Source organism: Lates calcarifer, linkage group LG10 (genome assembly GCF_001640805.2).
Source record: "Lates calcarifer isolate ASB-BC8 linkage group LG10, TLL_Latcal_v3, whole genome shotgun sequence".
Taxonomy (NCBI): Eukaryota; Metazoa; Chordata; class Actinopteri; family Centropomidae; genus Lates; species Lates calcarifer.
Window position 1 is genome coordinate 6,585,175 of NC_066842.1, and position 12,771 is coordinate 6,597,945.

The 12,771-nt window shown below is 40.0% G+C and overlaps 2 protein-coding genes across 2 annotated transcripts; both read left to right on the forward strand.

Annotated features, from left to right (window-relative positions):
• The first annotated feature begins 2,198 nt into the window (after positions 1-2,198).
• Positions 2,199-4,409, forward strand: LOC108882988 (forkhead box protein P2-like). Its single transcript, XM_018675817.2, has 5 exons — positions 2,199-2,328; positions 2,440-2,561; positions 2,951-3,020; positions 3,107-3,246; positions 3,335-4,409. Exons 1-5 carry the CDS (start codon positions 2,233-2,235, stop codon positions 3,459-3,461), a joined length of 555 nt encoding a protein of 184 aa, XP_018531333.2. The 5' UTR covers positions 2,199-2,232; the 3' UTR covers positions 3,462-4,409.
• Positions 4,410-6,771: 2,362 nt separating this feature from the next.
• On the forward strand, positions 6,772-12,055 carry LOC108882989 (myoD family inhibitor domain-containing protein-like). The gene is made up of 4 exons (XM_051073196.1): positions 6,772-6,955; positions 7,349-7,438; positions 7,846-8,109; positions 9,144-12,055. The coding sequence occupies exons 1-4, from the start codon at positions 6,895-6,897 to the stop codon at positions 9,413-9,415; spliced, it is 687 nt and encodes a 228-aa protein (XP_050929153.1). The 5' UTR covers positions 6,772-6,894; the 3' UTR covers positions 9,416-12,055.
• The last annotated feature ends 716 nt before the right edge of the window (positions 12,056-12,771 follow it).

A 12,771-nucleotide genomic window follows, 5' to 3' on the forward strand; every position in this document is an offset into this window, starting at 1 on the left:
TGATACACAATGAAAAGTGAAAGGATCCCTGTAATTGCACCTGTGTTTGTTTCAGGCACATAGGTAGTGAACACACTCTGGATGACAGAAGCACAGCCCAGTGCAGAGTTCAGATGCAGGTGGTTCAGCAGCTTGAGCTTCAGGTAGGCATGAGTCCTGTAAAGCTGTTCAACGACAAAAGTTAGAGCTGCTGCCTGAATGTGCGCTAGTGGCCGTGCAAACCTGTCCAGTAATGACACTGTCATATTCTGCACAAAGAAAACCGAGAGACAGAGATTTCACAATATTTTACCATTCAAACACCTCCTTGCTCGTGGTAAATATTCATGTAATGTTCAGCCAACGCCTCCTCCTTCCTGATGTGTGACATAGCAGGGGATTGTACTTTGCAAAAAATGTGTCTGGTTCACAGCCTTCCATTTCAATAATCTGTGTTCTGTGATTTTGATGCGACACCATCCACTCTGATTTCCTCTCCCCTCCCTTCATCTCCTCTAACAGCTCTGCAAAGAACAGGAGCGTCTGCGAGCGATGATGGCTCACCTGCACCTGCCATCTTTAGAGGCTCAGCCGCTCTCTTCGACCGCGGGTCTGCAGTCGCCACAGTCTGATAGGGCTGCTGACCCACGCAGTCTACAGGTAGATGGTGCACAGTAATAACTGCGTGAACAACAGAGATGGAGTAAATGAGCTGTAAACTTCACTGCATTTCAGAACCTGTGATCAAAATATGTGGTGGAGAATGAAAATGACACGTGTCTGGCTGCAAATGTAACTTCTCTGGCACTGATGAGGATGCCACCAGCCTATAACTGACCTGGAGAACTTTTACAGTTGGATGAGTTGCAAAATTATGTTGGTATTTTCCTAGTAACAAAAAAGAAAATGACTTACAGGTACACCTACATGAGATGATGGTCAGAACCTGCTCAGAGAAATTTGATCAGATCGGATTGCAAATAGATGTCTGAATAAAGTTTTCCTACTGTGAGCCTTAAACTCTCCCTGCATCCCTTTCAGTGCCCAGCTGTTGACATCAGATGGCTACAATTGTGTTTTCAAATGGCAGATATGCTCAGATAATGTGGAAGCTAATCATTTGTTAATCTTGCAAATATTGCACCATAATCACAACACTCACCAAACAATTTCACCCTATAATTAACAATAATTGGCTTCCCTCTTCTTGTGATATTAGTGGAATCACCTCTGAAGAGGCGAATCAAATTGCTCTGTTACACTCTGTTGAAAATCTCCCCATCTGTTTTGTTTCTCTGTCAATCTTTTCACTCCACTCGTCCCTTTGTTAACTTGGATCGTCTGCTTGTGTCGCCCTCAGCTCAATTCAAACGCCCTCACCAACAACCTGCCCTCGCTGAACCCGTCAGACTCGGCGCAAGTCGCCCCCCAATCTCTGGCCTCCATCAGCACTCCATCCCAGAGGTGTGAGGAAGAGTCGCCCACTCATACAGCGTGCGCTGGGGCCATGAGACGTCGTCAGCACCCTTTGGTCTACTCACTTTCTTCAGGTGAACCAGCTACTGTGGCCTCTTTTTAATCATATTCACACAGCAAATAAATAGTTCACAGTACATTTTCTGCTCCGCTTTCCACTTAATGTGTTTTATGTTCTTTCAGAAAATGAATATGAACTCTACAAGAACACTGACATCAGACCACCTTTCACCTACGCAACGCTGATAAGACAGGTGCAATCTTTGACTCAGAATAGAAGATGTGTATTAGTATTTGATTTTTATCATTTCCATTCTTAAATACAATAATTTGTATTTAAGCAGCCAGAGATTTTTCTCCTTTGTGATTTTTACTCTGTGTTCAGTGGTTCCTAGAGAATGGACATTATAATAACATTTGGAGGTCTGTTTTACCTTTGTTGTACTGCATTTCTGTGGGAATGCTGATTCCTATGTGAGCTCATCCATCAGCTGAAATGATTATCTGGTTGAACAACTTTTCAAACAAAAACGCCCAAAATCTCCTGGTGCTGGCGTTTTAAGTGTGAATATTTGCTGGTTCTTATCATTATCTGTGAAAGGAAACTGAATATCTTTGGGTTTTGGAGTGTTAATTGGACAAAAAAGAGGATTTCAAATAGCCCTACAACTATACACTATCAATATCTGTCAGTGAAAAGAGGTGGAACAGTCAGGACTTTAATTTGATCCTCTAATGTGCTACAGTTTTTTATTTCCTCTCCATCGGCAGGCTATTATGGAAGCATCAGACATGCAACTAACGCTCAACGAGATATACAACTGGTTCACACGGACGTTTGCTTATTTCAGACGCAACGCAGCCACTTGGAAGGTATCGCACCCGCCGATAATTAACTCTGTGATCCCGGAGTGTGTGTCACACTTGATTTATGCAGTGTGTATTCAGCAACGTCTCCCCCCACTCTGATTTTCTCTGGATCAGAACGCAGTGCGCCACAACCTGAGCCTGCACAAGTGTTTTGTGCGTGTGGAGAATGTGAAAGGTGCCGTGTGGACGGTGGATGAGGTGGAATACCAGAGGAGGAGATCTCAGAAGATCACAGGGTACAGTAGATAACTTCCTGTTTATCTCAGCGCTGTCATCAGGGTATCTACGTGTATTTCAGTCAAAATATTAAGACATTTTTAACACAGTAACTGATGCCATTTCATTGGTAAAAAGCTCAAAACTGATTCTATACTACATCTACAGTATAGCACATGTTCGTTTTTTGATCATCCTCAATAAAGGAGTGATAGATATGATCTGAAAAGGTATTGTCCTGTTCATTCACTCAAATGAATTATTTGGCAGCATGACTGACCTTGCCTCAAACTATTGGCGTTTACCATGTTGTGGTTTGTGGAATATATACAAGGTATTGATTTGCTTGCCATGAATTAGACATGGATTATGTCTGTTTTGAGATTCTGTAACCTTTCTTAATCCACAGGAGTCCATCACTGATAAAAAATGTGTCCTCGAACGTCACTTTTGGGACCGTTCTGAATGCCAGCCTACAGGTAAGCGGACGTGTCTGAGCGCAGATTAGAGGAGTTTGAACTGGTTGCACGGCAATGATAGTTTGATTTCTGATCAATCTCTGCAGACGGCGCTGGCTGAGGCATCACTGCCGGGATTCAAGAAGGAGAGTTTAAGCAGAAACTCCAGGAGTCAAATGCAGGAGAGCAACAAAGCAACAAGCAGCAGCAGCCACAGCAGCCAGAACATCTGTTCAAGAATCCAGCGGTGAGTTGAGTTTACTGTGAACTCAGATGAATCAGTGAAAAGAGCGATGTGCTACAAGAATGGACTGAAATGTGTCCGCTTCTTGCAGGTCTCTTTTCCTTAAAGATGAAGTGATGAATCTGAATGGCCAAGAATCTACAATGCCATCTGTACAATCAGCTCTGCAGCTGGACATGACTGAAAATGACGAAGAGCACCTGTTCGACCTTGAATGACTCTTGAAATCGGAAGTGTCTCAGACTAAAATAATCAGTCAAATAAAGCAGTAAAGCAAGCCTTCATTGAACATTCAGGGATGTAGGCCATATTTCGAACTTTGATTATTTGTTAATACATGGTTCATATATTCATATAAATTTAAAATGTGTCTGTCAGTGACTAAATGTCAGTGGTCAAACCTTTCCTCCCAAAAGAAACATAAGACAGTGGAATATAGTAACACCTGTGGTTTTTGTGTTCACCCACTACTTTTTCAATCAATCTGAGGCCTTTCTGAAAATATTCAAATTAATAGGTCAAAGAAATAACATTTCTGACAGTAAAGTGTTAAAGTTTAACATTAGTCAACATTTTCGAAGCTGATAGTTTGGGGGTTGTTTTTTCAAATCCACCCCTTTCAAAGTGTTTTAAGTAAATACATTTTGAATGCCAAAGTAAATGATTCACAGAATTAGTTGTTATGACTTAGAAAACGTAATGTTTTTTTTTTTTTTTGTGATTGTCTACAAGTAATGGAGTGAAACACAGCAAGGGTGAATCCCCGTGTTACAACAAAGATGGAGGTGTTGTGTTTGTCATGGAAATAGTTAAAACATGTACAATCTATGCTGTTCCTCCTCTCTGTTTTCTCTGTACATAGAAATGCATTGTTATGTGCTGTATATATGTTGAGATTCTTTTTGATGAAGTGGCTTTCATATGGTTTTATTTAAGAAAAAAAGCTACACCTGTTTGTCTTGTGTGTGCGTAATTTATTGGTCATGTTTTTCCACCTAAATAAAGATTATTCCAAACATTCCTGTTTTATAAAAGTTTGAAGTTTAGAGTATTCATTCTGAATAGATTCTGAGTACACACAATAATCTGTATTTAAAAAGATGTGTTTGTATGTAGTGGTATGTCCACCATATCTCATTAAAATAAAATAAATACATGTAAAACCTGTTTAATGTTCACTTTATTATTGATAAAGTAAAATGATAAATTGTACTGATTAAAATCATTGTTTTGAACTGTGCCGTCAGGCCTAATTTAAATGTTCTAACTGTTAACTACCAGTATATTACAGACTTAATACAACATGCTGCCATTTATCTGGCATAGTTATGCCATTGAAACTATATGCTGAGTATTTGCAGTTTTTACAATGAAATGAATCAATTACTTTTCTTGGGTTAATGCACTTGTAGTATCATGTATGGGCCTGTGAAAGCAGGCTGACACAACCTGAACAAACTCAACTAAACTGGATAAATCTCAACATATCACATCAAAATAATTTTTCATATTTTTTACAGGTGCAGAATAATTGATGGCCTTTGGTTGTCTAGTATAAATTATGTTTTATTGAAAAGTATCTTTTAATGACTAGTGAGTATATGCAGGTTTCCATTTCCTTTCAGATCATTTATTTTTAATGTGATTAAAAATAAAATCATAATACTGCTGCAATTCTGAATGTTTCATTAGCAGTGTGTGTCATCTGCAGTTACCCACGCATAATTTAATGCTATCATACCTTAAAATAAGTACTGTGCATTATAGTGATTATCATCAAATTAATGTTCTGCTATGAAATATTGAGATAACAGCAGTTTGTTTGTCAGAGCCATTCATTTTTTATGCAGTTTTTGGTTTAGCCTGCTGTTTAATTTACTACATCAATGTGTAAAATATTCGATTAATAATAAAATTCATGGACAAACATTCCCAACTGCGACGCATCACCTCATTTGCTGATGAACATTGTGAAGTGAAGCTGTTACTGTAGACTTCACAACCAAATAAAAGAACAAAGGCCTCAGTTTTTTTTCCAGCTCCCTGTTTTGACTAATGTCAGTAATTGTCTTTGCTGATAACGAGTTCGTTTTAGGTTTGCTGTTGCCTCTCAGGGCTTCCTTTGATTCGCTGTCAGCCCATTAGATGACATTTCCCTCTGATTGCCTCTCCATGCAGCGTGTTTACTGACTGAAAGTTAGCATGGTGCTAGACAACTTCAACAGCTTCACTTATGTGTTGCTTTGATGTGCCATATACTCACTGCGAGGCGGGCAAGTCAACATGTTTTTCAACGCAGCACTTTTGACAGCACTTAGTCAACAGCCCCTCTGAAAAGGGCTGGTCTCTGTTGATCCCCTCATCAATGTGTAACGATGATGCTGTCGCCAATGTGTTCAGCCTCTTCAAAAAGTCTTCATCTGTGGGAAAGTAATATTTTTACACATCAAGATAAATAGTAAATGTCACTGACTGTAATTATTTATGTAGTGGTTTTATTTTGTTTGGGATGTTGAAATAAAATGTCAGATTAGGAATTGATTCCCTGGAGCTGAACCACATCAAAACATGTCTGAAGGTCTAAAGCCACCATGGCCAAGAAAGGCTATCGCACTCATCACACAAAGGAAAACAAAACAGCTGGATGGAAAAAAAATTGAGACGACAACTTTATTGAGGCTGAAGCAGAGGATGTCTCAGACTGAACTCAGGAGTGTGTTTTGACCTTTGTAGGACTAAGACAATCATAGCAATTCAGAGTAAATTTCATATTAGCCACAGTGGCCTTTGTTGGAGCCTGGAGGGAGTCATGAAAACAAATAAACAAACAAACTTTGTGTTCTCAAATTACTTATTAAATAGTAGTGTTTTACATACATTTTACCATATGATGAAATGTGTCAAAGGTAACACTACATGGCTCATTTAGATATCACGCCACGGACATGGAGTTTGCAAACTCTATCCACTAAAGAAGACCATTAGATTTTGTTAAAAGTAAGTGGACTGTCTTTTGCCAATGAAAGTAAGATAAAACTGATTCTGTTCATTTGTGTGCATGAATTATTGTTGTTTTTGTTTTTTTGTTTTTTTTAGAAATGTTGCTCATACAAAATTACATACATATTATGTCATTTGAAAGTATATAGAAATACATAAAATGTTACTGATGTTTTTAATAAACAATTTTGACAGTTTTGTGTGGTTGTGTGAGTGTGTGAGTGTGTGTGAGCATAAGAAGGTGAGAGAGCTTGCATACATACAGTATTCAGCTAACACGTTTGTGGGGTATGTGTCTCCATTGTGTTAGGTGACTAAAAGCAGAACAGAGAAGGCAACCTAAAGTCACACAACCAGGCCTCGACTGTCTCCGCTGTTCTGTGATCAGCCTGTTTAGAGCGGCCACTCAGAGATCTGCTGGGAAGGGGAGTGTTGTTGAGTGCCCAAACAACAACAAAACACACACACACACACACACACACACACACACACACTTACAGCTCACAGTCTCCTGTGTGGTGACTCAGGCCGGCATGTTGGGTGTTGTTGGAGGTTTCCTGACCTCTCAGTGTGGACAGAAGTGGGACGATGAAGAGGGTGATTGAGTGAACAAAGTGTAACAGAGATCCCGAGCAGTCATGAGTATCAGACATGTTACCCGGAGACCATTTACCTGTGGACGAGAAGGAAGAACAGAGCAACCTGACTAAAGGCAAGTACTAATGATCAGTCTATTTCTTAAGAATATATACACACTGCTGCTCTAGCCACTTGTTTTTAAGCATTAACCAATGAACAAAAGGCCAACATTTTGTGCTGCTACTTGGTTCAGTGTATCTGTGAGAAAATTTAAACTCAGAAAAGAGGTAAAGCCTCCAAAATAGCAGCAAGGGCATCATGAGATACTGAAACTACCGCTTGGAACACCTTATTGAACTACATGAGAGAAGAAATCTCTTTACGGGAGGATCACTCTGCACAGAATTAATTTGGAAGATTACTATGGTCTTTACAGTTTCACATTTATATGTGGTCAGTGAAGAATCTCTGGCATATCTTTTGCTAGCTTTTCAGCTAACATAAATTTCTTTTGATTTGTCTCAAGGTGGTGGGTCTTTAAAATCACCACAGGAAATCCTCTTGACATGTGACCCTGTTAGCAGAGGAAATACCATCCCCACTGACCTCATCAGCAGTAAGTAGAAACCCTGAGACCTGTATAGCAAACAATACAGTGACTTACATGTTATGACTCATGATGACGGATTCAACTGAAAAACAGTCAGTTTTGTTAAAGGGAGGATGAGTTAGTGAGAGTCACTCATGGTTTTGTCAGCTGATTAAAATTCTAAAAACTACCTACTAGCATGAACTCTTGACTTTCTTGTTTTTCTGTAAACACAACTGTGTTCTAGATATGTGTCCGCAAATATGTCCTCAAAAACTGTTTTATATTTACCCTGTGCGCTCTCTAGTTTTGAATTGCAGATGGTTCACAGCTTGAATTTTCTTTGTGCTCACTCAGTGCTTTTATCACTAAGGAGCCTCCACACTGTAATTGCTGTTCTGCAGTAATCATAACGCCAGTGTTTGTGTGCGCAGCCCAGCCTCTACCTGCATCACAGGGGGCAACAGGGCCGAGGAGACCTCAGTGTGACCTCCAAAAGCCCACCTGCCCACGATGTGGCCTCACAGACCCGAACCACAGACTCTCCCCTCTTCCCCCAAGCCTGAACCGGCTGCAAGGCTCCAGCCTGTCGGTGCACAGCGGCGGCAGCAGCAGCAGCAGGAGGAGCAGGGGGAGCAGGGGGAGCAGGGGCAGAGGCAGTGCGGCCGGCTCACACCAACCTGCAGCTACACCAAGTGGTAGGGACAATAAAATGACTCACTTTCACACACAGTCTGTTTAAGTAGGACACTGTGATCTAAAACTGATATCATGATACACTGTCACATTTACCTTGATAATGACAGGAAGTAAATACATGACATTTCCTTTCTTAAACTGGTTTTTCACATTTGTCTGGTTAATCATAATAGGTGCGCATAGAAAAACTGAAAAAACATTCAAATGATCCCTCTTTCTATATAAATGGAATTCTAAAAAGTTTGCCTTGGAGACTTTCAAACTGCTGCACTTTCTTCCAGTTTTATCAAAGCATGTGGTGGGCCACTCTTTGTTTATCATTGTGTTCATGTTGTTATCTCTGTGAAGTTATGCATTAAATCAATACAGTAGCCACACATAATGCTCCTTTTTTCATCTACACACACACACATTAGCATAAGTTATGTGTGGGGGGTATATAATTTGAGCGGCTAAGCAGGAAAATGCTGGACCCCACTCCCCAGGGAATTCTGCCGTCGCCTTTTCATTTACTTCCTTGAGTAAACAGGATAAAACAGCTCGATTTGCATGAGCTCACCGACTACCTGGTCCTTGCGAGGATGAAAACAGTAGCTGAGTAATAATACAACGGCTGGGATCGCAAGAGATGCACAATAACACACCAGTGAGGTTAATGTATGCAATTTCATCTGCACCTAATTTGGGTGGGAGAGCAATTATCTTGTGACAGCTTCTTCCTAGTTGTTGTTCATCACCGGCAGCCTTTGTGGCCTTTTTTATTTTCCCTCGAGGACTGAACGCAGCTCTGTGATTAAGTTAACACAATCACACTTGATCACTGCATCAGAGTAGTTTTCTCTTTTAAGTTCTAGTTGGCACAACAAACAAACAAGTGAGGGATTAATTTAGGGTTAATAGAGTCGTTAATCCCCATTTTTGATGGTGTCTGACAGGCTTTTAGAACATACAACAGCTTCTTCCTGACCTCAGATATGAAATCTGTAGCTGAATCACTTTCCTCTCTCATTCTTCCCCACTGTGATGCCCACAGACTCCTGTTTTCACCTGCTGCTGGCGTGCCTGTCGTGCCAGTGCTCCGTGCTGCTCCTCAGTCTGCTGGAGGCCTGCTCCTCCTGTCTCCATGCCCTCTGCTCTTCCTGCTGCCACGCCTGCGCCCGCTGCTGCTCGGCCATCCAGGAGGCGCCTGTGGAGGAGCTCAACTGCCACGCCCACTGCCACTCTGTCATGTTCGAGTCCTGCTGCGAGCCCACCGAGTGTCTCGAGTTCTGCCTGGAGTGCTGTGAGATCTGCCATCGCAGCTAGGAGGCAGATGGGAGGCAGAGGCTAGGAGGCAGCTGGAACGACAGCTGGAACGACAGGCCTGAGGACTAACTTCTGGGAGACCAATGTGGGATATGTTAGTAGTACAATGACACTGCTCGTGCCCAAACATCCGCTTGTTGATCCCTCAAAGTTGTGAAGCACACAAACTGCCATTCTTTGTGATCACTGGTGTCTCTACTCATTATTTTTTCACCATTTGCTGCTAAAATAATATATCTTAGTTCAACTTACACAATTAACAGGAGATTTGACTTCAGTGAATCACATTCTTCTTCAGTGAGGGGAATATTCTGTATATGCCGGATAAAGCACTTAAGCAGTGGTTTGATATTTAGTGAAATACTTCTATTCATTTTCTTGCTGAGAGTTAAATATGACGATTGATACCTGGGACTACAGCCATGAGGCCATTAGCTTATCTTACCATTAGATAAGCTAATGGCTTGTGTACAGGGGAATATTAAGGCATATGTGAAAAAAACTGCACGTTTCACAGCATCTCTGTTTCAGTGGTAGTGGCTTGAGACGACATTAGCCACTACTAGCATAACACATCCAAATCTCCAATGAACTGTTGACAGTCAAATTGCTTTGTGGGTAACATAGGTGCCAGGTTTTGACAAGGAAGAAGACTGTGTTGAAAAAAGACAACATGTCTGATTCTGCTGCATAGATTTGTTTTGTTTTTTTTAAATGGTCCAACTAAGCTGACAGAGTAGTTCTATATTTTAAGTTCTATGGTGTTGGAATGCTGCAAAACAAAACCAAAAGGAAGGAATAAATTAATTATCTCAGAGGTGATTTTTTTCAGAATCAAGGACCTTTTGAAATATTAAATGAAATTTATCAAGGTCATTTGTTCCATATGATAAACATTCTTGGACTGACAGGATGAATAAAACTGAAGCCAGTGTGGGACTTATTAGTACTGTAGTGCTGTTCACATTGCAGCACAACCAAATTATTATTTTTGGATACCACAGAGAGACCAACACCGATGTCTGAACAAGCTACAGTCAGTGCATTCAAAATTCAGGCCTTATTGCACAGAAATACCTTTTGTTTGTACATTATGTAGCATTAAATGACTTTGACCCTGCAAGACCCTGAACGAGAGGGGTCTACCTCTTTGCTCATTCTTGTTCGGGTTCTCATGTTGCAAGATTGCAGGTTTGACTTCTCCCTGCACAGCTCTTTGCAGCTGAGGAACGGGGCGACACAAAACTTGTCAGCTCTCTCTTGAATCCCTTTTCATATTTGTCATATAAAGCGCTTAGAACATAAAAGGACGCTTATTCTCCCCAGATCTTGGAAGATTGAAGCAGGCTCCTTTAAAGTTGCCACGCGAGATGACAGCAGAGAGGCAAAGTAAACAGCCAAAAATAAAACAAAGCTGCGATAAAGACAACACTGTCAATCTGTCCGGACGAGCCAAGAGGCTCATTTAAATCACGTTAGAGCGAATAAATCGAATTTAAGTATCTCTTTTGCCCACAACACATTTGGATTCTGCTAGTGACAAGAAGCAGTGGTGATGTCTAATTTAGAGCATGGCGAGCGTACACCAACAAATAAACACTCAGGTTTGTTCCACTTGTCCCCCTCAATTTGTTATACCCTTTACCCAGAGCGGATGTCTACCTCCACAAATCACAAACAGCTGATATTGTCAGAGTGAATTCAGATTCCTACATATGTTGCAGCCACACAGGTAATAAATTGTTTTAGCCAGAAAGCACGTATTTGTCTTTGAACTCACCATTAACATATAAAATTATTTTGGTGAAAACAATGCCACAACTTTTCATTTTATGGTAGGAAAAACAAAAACAAAACTAACAGCTACAGTAAACACAACACTTTTCAGTTTTCTTTCTATGAATTGATTAACTGACCAACAGAAAATGAATCAGTAATTATGTTAATTGATATGATTTAATCATTTAAGTCATTTTACAAATGAAATTACCAAATATTCCCAAACGTCTTCTAAGTCTTATGTGATTATTAGTTAATCGATAATGTGTGATTAGAATAATTTTAGTTGTTAATAACAAAAAAAAATAATTTAGAAAAAGGGATGATGAAAAATGACAAAAAAAAAAATCTATCAAGTTGCAACTAGTAACAGCTAGTTAAAAGAAATTATTTGCACCATAACTGATGACATTTTGTTCCCTATATTAATCATTCAATTTGATCAGCTTGAAATTTCAACAATAATCACTCTGAGACTGAGCATCTTGACTTTTTCTTTCCTCTCCATACTGGATCTGTCACACTGCACAGAAGGTTAACTAATCATGTTTGAAAATCCACTACCAGATAGTTTCTCCCTGTAGATTAGACAGGAAACAGTCGAGGGTTAACAACTTGGGCAATTAGGTGTAATTTGCTGATTAAATTAAATTAAATTAAAAAGTGACCATTTCTATTCTCCGATTTTGCAGCTTTGCACACTTATTGACATGGCTTTAAAAATGTTTGACTTTTCTTGTATCATTATTTTGTGTCATGCTTTCATTTGGGTGACAGTCAAAGTTTGAGAAATGCATTTGCAAGTTTGTATCATTGCGGCAAGATTTATAAATAAAATGGCCTGTTCAGTTGACAACCTCATCACGCATTTGAGGCTTGAGGTTGAAAACCAACACCTTGTTTTTATGAACAGTTGTTGGACAGGCAGTCTGAGATAACAAGACTGGGCATCACAGATGGAGGATGACCCAGTGAGGAGCGGTTTGTCTTAAACCTGAGCTGCTATTCAAAAACAACCCTTTCAACACTTTTTTATTCAGAATCTGTCTATTTGTATTCTCGCCTTCCTCCAAAGCTTTATGACAATGGTTGTAACCTCCTCAATCAAAACAAGGTTTATGTGTAGCATATGAAGAGGCGTCTATTGAAAAAAGGGGAAATAATAACACCTAATAGTCAGTCTGTCAGATGTGCCCATCTGCTGTAAAGGAAATAAAAATAAATGTAACCAGATTTGAATATCTAACATTTGAGGCTGACGCAGAGAGGATGGATCAAAGGGAAGAGAGACACACCAGAGGGGGGCAATCATAAACACATTGTCTCATTTTAATAAGTGAGGGGAATGGTTTCTAAACCAGTGCATACCATCAAGTTTAATGTGTTTGGGAGTGTGAGAGGAGGGGGGGTAAAGTGAAGTACATCAAAACATAGCTAATGAGGGACGGGTTAAAAATGGGAGTGCATGAAATATTGATGGCAAGCTGCATTTTTATCTTTTATGTAAAATCCCTGGAAATCCCTAAGTAAGTACTACCTACAGTAGAACTTATGAAGAAAGGAATTCAGACATACAT